General features: G+C 34.5%; 1 protein-coding gene across 4 annotated transcripts in view; it reads left to right on the top strand.

The window, feature by feature from the left end:
* Positions 1–13,762, top strand: part of LOC119654823 (hexokinase type 2) — a 265,870-nt gene that overhangs the window by 200,778 nt on the left and 51,330 nt on the right. The window contains exon 1 of one of the 4 annotated variants that reach the window (XM_038060388.1): positions 2,790–3,622. The exons of the other annotated variants lie outside the window; for them this stretch is intronic. Coding sequence (XP_037916316.1) covers positions 3,569–3,622 — 54 coding nt within the window. The 5' untranslated portion in view covers positions 2,790–3,568. Of the gene's footprint in view, positions 1–2,789; positions 3,623–13,762 lie in introns of those variants that run through there. 4 annotated transcript variants of the gene reach the window in all.

Genomic DNA, 13,762 nt, shown 5'->3' with positions numbered 1-13,762 from the left:
AATCTATTCTCAGAAACTACCCACCCGAAAAATCTAAAAGTATTCATGATAATGCCCCTAGATAACACCTAGGTTTCAAAGTGCCTCCTGAAAGTACAAACAAGTCGTAAAACCGGAAGTTGGACGCGTCAGGTATGAAAAGTTTTATGTATTTCTTTTATAAAACCATTTTCATGGACATTTGTCCCATTAGAAACTAGCACGTGCGTATGCATATATTATGTGAGAATATCCACTTTCGCGTGTCTTGAATTTGCAAAAACAAAATCGACAACTTTGAGCTCTTCTAACTTTGTTAGTAATAGTGCGACTTCCGCCGGGTAGGATCATGCTCCACATTATATCCTCATTGCTTGCCAAATTTTGTGATTTTAGGACGAACTTAAGGGTGGTTTTGCAGTCAATTACCTTTACCTTTCTACCAAATTTGATGTCAATCGCTATAACCGTTTCCAAAAAAATGGTTGTGACAGACAAATTATAAAAAGGTTTTGTTTTACATAAAACTTTAAAAGGCGGTATTAAAGACTATAGCAGTATTAGAAAGTTTTGTGCAAATCCTACTATTATTAACAAAGTTATAGTTGCTTAACGTTGCCCCTATCGTTGAAATTGATTAGAAATTATCAGATATCATATATAAAATTTCAGTATAACATTGAAGTGAATCTTCTGACATAGTAAATGCATAATTACATTGCTAACTGTGGATTAAATATAAATGAGGCTGTCGTGTCCCGAAATATTTTTACATAAGAAATACATAAAACTGGTGGCGGCCACTCTCGCTTGGTTTTGTTGATATCATTATCGTCAAGCTTGAATTTTCAACCCTCCTCCATGATAGGGAGAGAATGGGGCAGATATGTAAAAGAAATAGATAAGACCTTTCTAATCCCCTTAAAAAGCCATGGCGCCTCAAAGTGGGATTTAATTTTGAATCCTATCTCCGCATTGGTAAAGAAGGGTACGAAAGGAGACTCGGAAGGCTCTCTTAAATTTCTTTGAAAACTCGCTGCGGTCATCCCCTTCAACAAGTTATGACGCCTCAAGTGGGGAACTCATAGAACGAATGTTTTGAAATTTTGGGGGTATACTTTTGGATAAATAGTGTGTACATGGCGAAATTTTGGAAAGAAAATATTCGATCCCCGGCAAACTATCCACAATCTCCGGAGTCTTAAAGAGAGGTGCGTGAAATTATAAAAATAAAAAAGTTCGTTAAACTAGAAAGCATTGGTAATGCAATGACCCACAATTGTGAAAAAAATAAAATTTAACAAAATGGCGCAAAATTGGCGCTTTTGCAAAATTACATTTTTCATGCGATAAAAAACTGAAGGGTAATTGTAAGGAGAAAGATATATAGAAATACGCTAAAAAACGTGAAACAATTCACCGCATGTATGAGAGTTCATAGTCTCAGACAGACAGACAGTGAATCGATTTTAATAAGGTTTTACAAAACTCTAACAAAATGGAACTTTTCTCCTGAGAAAAAATTACATGCTGATAAGATAAAGGTAAAAAATATGTCTAAATATTTTTGTTTTGAATTAAGGGCGTAGCCTCCTTCAGTCCGATGCGAGCATGCCGAAGAATTGAAACATTTTTTTTTCAAAACTAAATTTGTCAAATCGGTCGTATATTTAAAATAATATTCTGCTCGGATTTTTTTCGATATATTGCGCAGTTCATGTTGAAAATTTTGTGTAAAACAAATCCTTATTAAAATCAGTTCACTCTCTATCTGTCACACGTACTTTACTCCAAAGCGGCTAAACCGATTCAAATGAAACTTGGCGGACATATGCGAATTATGAAATTCCACGCATACAGTGAGTGCCATAAATTTATGTGGAGTTAAAAGGGGGCTGTAATTTTTTTTTACCAAATATTAACTATATTTGAGGTATTAAATGAAAGGTCTCGATTAGTACTATTCGCACATGTACATATACAATCGACAAAAATTGCAATTGCAGTTGGCAGGTGATGTGTCTTCTAATAAAAAAGACTTCATTGAGGATAAAACTGAAAATCCGCAATTTTCTTAGAAAAAAAAACATTTTGTTCTAATTTATTTTAAAGTCCGGCTGAAACAAGTTCCCAAAATATGCTTATTTTTCTCGACGTGATTGTAGCCTAGCACCTTAAGTTAGAAGTCCCAGTTGCTGCCAAGTACACGTTTGACATTCATACCAATGGAGGCAAGGCCTATCTAATACCTCAATGCCAGTAAAACGCAAAACTACGCCGAGCTCAAACAGATCTCCGCAAGTGTCAACTGCAGGAGAAGAGCACAAAAACGAATGCAAACATCCATGACGACCGGATAACGAGATCGAGGAGCTAGTACTCAACTATCTCAGCCACCGCAACCGTCGCAATCCTTTACTCTAATACAAACATCACTTGATGCATCTTCGCCAAGAATTCAACACCAGTGCACATTTGTAAACAATAACATACTAAAATCGTACGTCAACATTTTTTAGCCAAATTTGGCGTGTCCCGAGTATAGTCAATAAAAATTCCTCGAAGTGGGGAAAAACATCTGCGTCGAAAAGCTATTTTGCGTCACTGTTACTCACACTAGCCACGCCAAACTCAAATTTCCACACTGACGATAAAAACTAAAAAAAACCTGGGCTGCGATCATGTATGTACCACTGTATATAATGAGCACACCACTGAAAACGTGTTGATGTGAATGCAAGTGTATTCAGTGGGTTTATAAGACTAGGCCACGATTCCGAGTAAAAGCTTTCATTTAAGTTCCACTTCCATCAACACATCGCGTTCCTAACAATCAATTTACAAAAGATAGCTGGCTTCAAAAGATCCAGCTGAAAGCTAGCTAGCCTCAGCCTAGACCTAGACCGTTTTACAGTGTCTCGAATCGAAATCAGTGAGTTAGTATCTTGTGGCGCGCATTCTCGACCATACGTCCTCAGATAGTTCGGTTCCGCATTCAGTAGCATTTAAATTGTAGATACTAAATTTATAGTGTCTTATCTAGACACAGTTTTAGATAACTAAGTTGAGAAGAAAGTGATCTTGAATGTAAATCTTTCGGAAAATTCTACTTATTAGTTGAATTGAGACCAAGTTGCACTACGTACATGCGATATTCAGTTCTAAGATACATTCAGACTATTGTGTGATAAAAAATATGATTTACGGTTAAATATAAAAATTAGTTTTATAGTTGCAAAAGTTGTAATTGAGCCAATGTAAACTGGGTTTTTGTTGTTGCTTTTGAATTGTAATCAAATTGTTTATAATTCAAGATCAATTTGCAGTTTCTACTTGCAAGTGCGGAAAATTGTTGCAAAAGTGAATTGAAAGATATTTCCTATTGTATATGTTCAAACTGTATTGGACACAAATTGAAATTTTATGTAACAGTGACAATAATTTCACGGTCTTCACTGTAAACAGCTAATTGATACAAATTAAATTGGACGTTACAAGTTAATTAAAAATTGGATTGAACTTTAAGGACTGGCAGATCGCAAAAATCAGTATTTGAAGAAAATTAAAGAAAAGTGTGCTTTCAGTGTATATGAAGACTGATAAAACCATCGAAATGGGCGTGAAATCGAATCAATCAACTATGGTAATTACATATTTTGAATTTTATATTTTTAATTTATGAAATTTGCTTCCAATATAATTCTTTTGATCTTTGGCATGTTTTTTGAGCTGTGGGGGAAGATATCTTAGTAGTATTCTTGTTTCCCTTGAAAGATTTCCAAACACTCTCTGGAGGTTTCTAAGAAAATAAAATCCTTCGTGAATAATATTAAAATTCTAGGAATAATTAACTCTTTTGAGGAACGCGAATAGTAACTTTTTATAGCTCTAATTTTACGGCTGAAAGGTATTTATAGCAAATAAATTGCTGTGATGGCTAACATTCATGACGGTTTGTTTGCAATTTTCAGCCACAATTTCAGATGAAGCTTCTGATTTATTCCTGTAATTAATCAATACACGAAAAATATTTTCATCAGTTACACGTAGAAGATAGATAAAGGATAAAAATAAATAAAGATCAATCAGTTTTTGCTACAAAAGTTTGAATTTGATATTTTTGCCAACGTTTCTAAACGATTTTGTGTTTAAACTATAGCTTTCACTAACAATGATTAAGTTGCAGTTTACTTGGTCGAGCGCACACTATATCATTTCACGCTTGGAAGCATGGGGTTGTTTATTTAATTAAATGATATGCCAGTTATAATTCGAATAGTTCTTCCATGATGTAGAACATGTTATGTCGAAACTACACATTGTTTCCCCTTATACTTAAAATAATTAAATTTTTTTTTGTTAATTTAAAAAAACAGGAAATAAAAGTTTGTTTTCTTATAGTAAAGGCATACAATTACTTTTATTTAGCAGAAATACAACATAAAAGAGATTTTTTTATTTCCAAAATGAAAAAGTCCAAAAGGTGCAAATCTAAAAGACAAACATAGGCTCTGGGGTATGGTTCGAAAATCCAAATTTCAAATTATTAAAACATCATCTAAATATGGAATTCCCTTGTTGATTTTTGAAACTTCAAATACACTAAGTTCATTCAATTGATAAAATAAGGAATTCTGTCTGTATCATACCTACTGTCATTGCTCGTCTCCAATACTGGCAAAATATGTATCTTGCCAACGTATGCTAAATATAAATTAGAACACTAAATACCAAGTTGTTTAAGAATAAAGTCTAAAAGACGAAGTGATCCAGGCGAATTTATTACTTTTCTATCTGCAATTACTTGGCTCCCGTTTTTGTTTGCATTCTTGTTATGAAAGCAGATTAGAATTCATGAATGAGATGGAACGAATAATGAAAAGGTTAAACAAATGTTTCGTTGAAATTGGCTACTTGCCCAGTTTTACAAATGATTCGTTCTATTGAAGTTTAGCATCATAACAAGCGCATCTACATATGCCATTGCGCGAATGTCTAGCTCTGTATGGTCAACTTATTCACACCCTACTTTGTTATTATACTTTCGATTATTTGTTTAATTCTTGTAATGAATGTTTGGTATCTAAACTGTTGCACCAGCTTTTTTGCTACCTTTATCACGTGTTATTTGAGCAGGTTCTTGAACATTAAAAATTGCCTCCACTTACATTACATCAACAGCTGGATCAAATTTGGGTTTTTCTCATGCGTCTAATTCTTTTATTATGCGTTCATGATCTATTTTTGGTCCATTTAAACAAGGTTTCCTAGACTATACTATATTTTCCAAAACGTTGTGCACAATTTCTAAAAAAGACTGAATTTCTGACTCAAATAGACGCAAACGTGATGCAATTTTGCCATTTCATTTAGCAAATTCTCTCCAGTGTATGTTCACTCCTAAATCCAGAATAAACAAGAATACTGAGGAAAAGCACACACGCTAGTAACACATACTGGGTACATTTTTTTTATCTAATTGTTAGATAAACAGAAAACTTATTGCTTACTCAGCAATGACTATAGAGAGCTGTAGCTCCAAGGCACAGACTATTAACCGTTTCTGCGAAAAATATCTGAAATTTCCGCGGTTTCCGTAGCTAGTGAAATATTGAATTTCCCCTGCAAGACGCTGATATGATATCGCTATATCAATAAATAGCAAGCATGGTTGATTTTTAAAAATACATTCTTGAATAAAAGCGATTGCTAACACGACTTGAAGTTCATTGAAATTTCATCCGCACGTTGCACAATTGTGGAGAGATAGCGAATGGGGGCATATACAGACACACCCTCAACCTGCAGTATTACATTATTAAACATTTTCTAAGTGGGATCACCGACTGTAATGTGAAGGTGAGAAGGAGAATAAGTCGACAGTAAGGTGACGACGTGCTCATTGTTATTCAAATGCCGTAATTTGTGACTCGTTTCGCTTTAAGTTGCAAAGGTTTCAAAAGCTAAGCATTTTGAAGACCCATCATGACTTTTGAAATGAATTTCGAAAATGGATAAGAACACACATGTTGTAGTATTTCTCGAAGTGGGTTTGTTTGGATAATAAAGCTCTAATTTCAAATCATTCAAATAAAATGTTTTGAAAATGATATTAATTCATTGCTCTTTATATCTGAAATTATGGTTGACCATCTGCCCCTCGCAGAAAAATTATAATAAAAGGTCCATTTGGTACCCCATCTAAGGGCCAACTATTTCCAAGAGCGCTTAACCTTGGTGATCGGATGACCACCGCTTCATCCATTAAGCCAGTCAGATTACTTCAGTTTTTTGTAGCGTACTATTGTGAGCTAATTTCTAGAGTGATCATCCAAAAATTTACGGCTGTTCAAAATACTTTCGCCATATAATTGTATGATCATCTTTCGTATGTTATACGTATCACTTGAATTTGATTCTAACCTCAAGTGTGTGGGTGTGGACAGTAAATAATAACTTCAACACTAATAGTAAACTTTCTAGCATTATGCCCTATAATTGCTTGCACTCATGATAAAGTTCATGTCTCTATGATGTTCTTGGGGGAATCTTCTACTACTCGTTGCATATAAAGCTTTCTTCAAATCCTGTGTATGAAGCTGACATTTAAAATCAGTAAGGCCGAGTAGAAGACTCTGTTTGTGAGCTGGATTCGTCTTCTTTCTGGGTGGTTTCAGATATTGAATACTGAAACCCTCTGTCGGTTTTTTGAATATCTACTTAGCCTTAAATAGATCCTTTTTGCTGGCAGTACTCCGTTTTTTTTTTTTTACAGTGGGATATTATCTAGATCTTATTTTGACTAGCATTCAAAACTGAAGGAGACATTTCCCGAAATGCATAATTTCAATAACTGGGCCGTTATCTTCTCCTGGTGCATGAAAAAATGGGTATTATTCAACAATACAGATAAGATGTGCTTCGCAAATCTTCTTGAAACTATTTCCTGGATCAGTCATTTCAGTGTGATCCTGGAGGAGGACATCCGACCGACTGTGCCTTTTGACTGGCATTCATTATAGTGTATTCAGATAAGTGAGGAATCTTTGTTTCGCACAGAGTTTTCCAGGCACAATTGTATAACGGTCGGGAAGATAGTGTGCAAATCAAACAAAGCAACACGCAGCTTTTTTAGTTGTTTAGATGCTTCCTCTTCAGTTCTTTGTGGTGACCGTAGATGGTATCATTTGGCTTTATTCCGGATGATGATAGGGTGAAACTGTGGCCACTCACGCGGGCGTTGATACCTTGAGTTTAAAGGGGGAGGTATGATAAGAGGAAGTCTATTCGTTTCATTGAATACATTTATGTCGGATGTCAAATGGGAGGTCATAATTAGTGTTTCATGATTCAGGTTACAGTTTTAGAAGAAGAGGAGTAGGAGGTGAAGAAATGTATTTATGATTTATAACCCATTTTCAGAAAATACCCCATCTGAAAAAATAGTCGAAATAAAGGGATCTGCATCATGTTAATTAAAGCTAATAATAAGTATATGTTATACTATTGACTAGAAATCAATCAAAAGTTCACTATGAAAGCATAAAATGTTGTAATATAGATATGTTTTTCATTGTAGTCAATGCTATCATATCATGAAAAGGTAGGAACTACGATCTTACTTGAAATTTAAGGCTTCCATAGGAGTGATTTCTGATTTTCTTCCGACCGCGTGGGTCTGTGATCTAGATGCCAAGATTTCATGAACCAACTGATCCCTGTCTTGGATAACTATCCGAATGGTAATATCCATTCGGAGTTCATGGTATACCCGTTCACGCGGACTGAAAGTCAATCAACTCGGTCATCGCTCCGTCCGGCTTATATACATACTCCGTCGTAGTATGTATATAAACCAGCATCAAACCATTGCATAAAAGATATAATCATTGGTGAGGATTTAAAAATTAATCCCAAATTTGGCTATCGAATATCCAACTGTTTTTTGTAACATGTGAAGTCCACAATTCCTTTTGGTTTAGACTTTAGACGCTTTAGACACACACCAAAATGAAGCCGATATGAAGAGAAAACAAGGAGGAATATCCTTATAAAAAGGCTAAATTTATGGTCCGCGGCCAACAGATTATTGATAAGCATCAAATTTTTCATATTTTCAAATTTATTCAAAATCGTAAATCTTTAAACTGTTTTTTTCTATTATTTATTAGCAAATGTTTGTCATTCTTTCAACAGAAAATCAAGATTTTTCTCAAATGATTGCCAATTACGCAAAAATCAATATTTTTAAAATTCCACACGTATTTCTCTAGCTGTGCTCATGCGGATTAACACCAACGGTTTTGATGTCAAACTGATTTTAATTTGTGGCAGTTATACGTGCTGCAAAGCACATAATAATAAACATGCCCCAAGAAAATGTCTCTAACGTATCCATTTTGTTTTATTTTTTAATCTTTTTCCTTTTGTTAAAAAAACTCGTTGTTACTGACCTTCTGAATGAGACGTTTTGACAATTATGACTTCATTTAATGATCTACTATTTCACCTAATCAATTGTTCATTTACCGGGATATTTCCATGATGTCAATCTAAACCCATCCAAGGTCTGGCATTCTCTCTCAGTGTATCTCTTTTTTAATCAATTAGTTTATTTATTCGATTTGACAGTTGTACTTTGACGTGGACAACTACAACTATGGTACCGGAACGCGCTTTATTTCAATACCTAGACGTTAAGTACGAAGTGTTTGCTAGCTAATTACCTCATGTACACTATTTTTTATCTTCCCCGGGACATAACCTCCTGAAATTTAACAATTAATTTTCTTGAATATATGGTATAACACAATATACTTTTCTGGATGATATTTTTTACCCAAAGAATGAAATTTCTACGGGCCCATATAGGTTTTACCCCTTATCGATGCCTGCACGTTTTCCCAATATTGAGGGAATACAACACGAGGTATTGTTGTTTCAGAAGAGAAGAGATTTGCGTAAGGTTAATGGCATGTTAGTGAATGGAAAATTACGCAAATGGAAATGGATAATCATGAATTTCAATTTCCTTGTTATGAAGCTAGTGATAGCTCCACTTTAATTGGAATCATAGATCTTTCTTTGGAAATTACTATAGTGTTATTGCACATAAATTCTACAAGATTTTTCCACTGTTTTTAGTGCCCCCACATTATTTAAACCAGTTATAGTAAAACTTGCTACATAAATCATATATGTATGTGTGTACGACGGTTAGGTTTTCTGGAGATGCTTAAAAATAACTTAAATAATATGTTGGCAAAAAAGTAAATCAATCTAATGGTTTCTATTAAAATGTAAACTGTCCGACACATTTTAATATCATGCAAGAAATCCTGTCTAATTTTCCTTCCTCAATCAAATAATTTAAAATACCTTATTATCGCGTTGCCAAGTTAATAACTCTCAACATTGTATAAATTTACATATATATCCACAAGAATATGCACGAATGTATGTTTAAAATATGGAATGTTATACACGTGTCTTTCTTTGAACTTGTCATTCACTAGGAAAAATGCAAAGCACATTCAGACTAAATTCGCATTAATATTTTATCACTCCATGAAACTGCAATCAGTTCCATGCATATGAATGTATGAGTCAATTGACGTTACAGACAAATAGCAAGAGTAATTTTTATTTACATGGCCGCTAAGGCACGTTCAAAACTGCATTGCGCATGCAACGTTGCACTTTAGAGTTATGCGATACATTTATATGGGGTGATGACTATATTTTGCGCACATAATATATGAATGATCACAACGGTCTTTCCTATGATATTTAAACAATATTGAAGTGGGAAAATTTAGAATTGTTCACTAGTTTTATAAACTATCAACTAGGGGGTTTCCCCCCAACATGATACTATCATACTTGCAACCAAATAGAACAAGCATTGCTGTATATAATCCCACCTTCCCATGGTTTAAGACAAGCCCATAATGTTAAAACTCAATTTTCGGTAACTTCTGTGGTTCCCCATGCCTAACTTCTTGGAAACTTGTCAAGGTACTATCTGCTCCTAGTTCACCTGTAGAAACATTTGATCTTCAGTAATCATAAGGCAAACCTAAAATTTTGATGGCTAATGAGCAGATGTGAGAACATATGATGCATCCTGAGGCCAACAGCACGTCGATCAATTCGAGCCATTGGTCGCTAACAACATTAAAAATGTGGAGTGGGACATCACCTTGTTAGAACCAGGCAGGATCCCCATGACATTGTGCCGGGTAACTACTGTTCGGGGATTTTCCTATAATGCTCCTTCCTTTTCAGGATTTGGTAGTCATTAAATGTACTCATTGGATTTTATTGGTCTCCATAAATGACTCTTGTTAGGCTTTGAAACAATTCTACATACGCTCTTCGCTGGCATTTCTTTCCAAAACTTTATTTTTTAATCTATTTTTTTAATAGTGGCATACCGATTCAACATGGAACAACAGAGATCATGATCCTATGATGCACTTTCGATGATAGCTTCTAAAAGATTATCTTTGATTTCCAAAAAGTTGTTCACTTGTTATTGGATAGCTCAAGATATATTGAAATTCAGAGCAAAAAAAATAAATTTAGATATGAAATAACAAGTAGGAAACCGGAAGCTCTGTTATGAAAGGTTTTGTTGATTTCGTAGTAAGAATATTTGTTTACACGGTGGTAGTTTAGTGTGCTACTAGCATATTATCTCTTAGGGAATAGTAATGTGAAGCCAAAGAAGCAACTCTGACCTACTGTATCTTTGTTAATAATGGTAGGATTTTCACCAAACTTTTCAGTATGCTGATTTATAAAATTTTTATTACTATAAAATTTCACGGATCTCGCGTAAACTTAAGAGGAGTTCGTAGTACAAATGAATCTAAGTAGAATTCTCATTTGTCAGGAAAAATTTCTCGAATTATAGAAATTTCGATTTAAGGGCCTACTCTTGTGTCAACAAATTTTTCATCCAATTTTCTTCTTTTGATAGATAATACGTTTAAGAATAACTGTGTCAAAGATTTTGTAGATATCCACTTTAGTTTTAATTTTATAAGCATATTTCGAAGCGTGCGTCGAACAGTTCCTTTACAGTACATTTATTAATTATTATCTACTGCACGCACCTAAAATTAGACAAATACATCAAATTTTGGAAATTTCGGAGCACTTTCCCACATGCGATGTTAAAAAGTTGGCAGGCTGCCAAAATTCAAAATGTATGGCCAAATTAAGATGTGTGCAATTGGAATTGATTACAATTCACTTGGGGGGCGCTTTTCTACCTTGTTGTGTCCTCGCGCTGCAATATCTTAATATAATCATGTAATTTTCATCTTAAGGATTCAACACTTTATGGTTTCTTTTCTATAACATGTTGAAAATGACACCCTGTTTTACGCCTTTAACACTAGAACAACCCCTTAAGAAATTAAAAATCACATGTACGTGTATATGTGGATAATCTCTAAATTTTTAAGGTAATCTGTTATTTTGGTCTGAGCGGCTTTTTCTGTTTTTTTTTTTTCAAATTTTCTTTTCGTTGCCTAAAATGTTGCACTCTACCCGGTACACTAGACGTTGACAAAATTATTGAAATTTGGCAAACGGGTTCCAGAATTTGAGGTTCATTAAGAATATCAACTATCAGGGATCGTCTTCAATCTGGAAGGAAAGTATCCCGCTCCAATTTCTCGAAAATTTCGCAACAATTTGTAAATAATTATGGAAGGCGTGGCATCTTGAGTACGCACTAATTTTTTCTTATTTGAGTTTCTCAAAGTTACAATTTTTTTTTAATCTACTTTCCTGGTAATGCATTTAAAAGTTCTGATTAATCCCCTTGGGAATTTCTTCAAGGAATTGTAATGTATGAAATATTACGCCAAAAGTAAAGAAAAGAGGAAGAACTAAGAGGGCTTTTCGGCTTAGAAGAATTCGACTTAGAGATTGAATTTTATAAAGGAAATTGATAGGAACCCCAATGGAAGGCTGAAAAGTTCGGATTAGAGAATATTTTGACTTGTGGAATTTGACTGTACTTTATTTCTGCAGATATCGCCACGGAGACCTAGATACCAAGTGTATAGGTCACCATCTGAAAGTTTCTGAGAATAGGCCCTGAAACTAATTGACCCATTTCAGGCCCCCGCATTCCTCTCCATTCCAAGCAATGTCAAAGCGAAACATGTCAATAACAACTTCGGAAAATGCAATGGATTTAATACCTTACGCAAGTATATTTGGCAAAAAAAAATGTTGCATCCCTCTTTTAGGTATATGAAGACCCCCTTAAGTTCAACGTGCAACAATATAATAAAACCTTAAAAAATGAGGAATACAAAATCCGACATTCTACCAAAATCAACAAAAACACACCCCCGATAATGGTTCTACGAGAACATTGCCTTATACCCAAGCTTGTTTTCGAAAACGTACTTGTTTTTAAAATAAAATACCAGATACGCTTGATATCTCCATTTGAATACAAGTATGTAAACACCTAGAAATGTTTTTCCCAACTATTATAGTAAATTTAAAGTCAATTAATATTAAAACAATTTTCAGAGAAGAATGTTAATGATTCTGGTTACTACAAAAGATTTTTCTTTGAACAAGTTTCCTTCATATAAGCAGAAATATCGTGTTTTTATCATTATCAGTATTCATTTGCAAGTGGCAAGTACAAGGTCAGGCGATATGCAATTGCTCGGAACTGTAAATGACGTACAAATACCGTATATAATGCACATTTTCTCTGAGATAATAATCGGACAAGCTCACGTGTTTAAGCAAATTGCATTGATGTTTGCGAGTACTTTCTCAATACTTGAAAACAAGTACTTATTTTTTATCTGAATTCTGGTTGATTACGGGTAATACTGTAGGTGAGGTTTCTGGACTCCCTTGAACGTATTTCAAGGTACTATATTATACCAGATTTGCATGCAGTGCAAAGTAATTCACATTTGATCCATTTTTTGACTTAATGGTTTCAAGAAGACGAGTACTGCGGATCATTCTATACACTATAAATCGAGATGAAGTTTTCGTCCCGTGGATACACTATTCCACATAAAATTCTACCTTAAAGCCTGCTGATTATAGCTTTTTTTGGGTAAATACTTATGATGAATAGTTACTAGAGTGAGTTCGAGAACATTACGCTCTATTTTCTCCTAGCTCGCAAATTCTAAGGGCACGGAAATGTAATACTTTACCGGAAGCACGGAATGCGAACCGTGTCTTACGCCTAGCCTATTAGCTACTAGTTTAACTACAAATAAACACGAGTTATTGTGAGATCTTTTTTTGTCTACTTTATTTTGTGAACAATAATTTTTTGGTTGTTTGTTATATGCAGGAACTTTTTATTTCTGACTATTAATTTGATTTGATAGATTAGATGAATACTTTTCATAGAGAACTGATGAGGAGAGCGCATAAAGGCTGCACATTAGACACTTTTCTTCCTACGTAACGCGTTTTCAGGATGATGTCAAAGTAGTACGTCTCGTATTCACTCCTTTATAGAGAATAGACTATCTACACCATCTCTCTTTCATATTGTTAATTTTTGTCTCTTGCTTCGTGTTCAATGAAACTACTACCGGTTCATTATCACCAAACTTAATTCTGTTCACATCATAGCAGAGCAACACAAGGACGAACACAAACATCCATGATAAACTCGGATTTGAACCTGGGGTGACGAAATGGAGAAGCTGACACTAAGTCAACTTCACTATCGCGATCTAAACTCGAAAGCCGCCCCAGTAAGTGTTGTTGC

This window comes from Hermetia illucens, chromosome 4 (genome assembly GCF_905115235.1).
Source record: "Hermetia illucens chromosome 4, iHerIll2.2.curated.20191125, whole genome shotgun sequence".
NCBI classification, from domain to species: Eukaryota; Metazoa; Arthropoda; class Insecta; order Diptera; family Stratiomyidae; genus Hermetia; species Hermetia illucens.
Note: the sequence above shows the minus strand (reverse complement) of the source record. Positions and strands in the feature narration are given on the sequence as shown.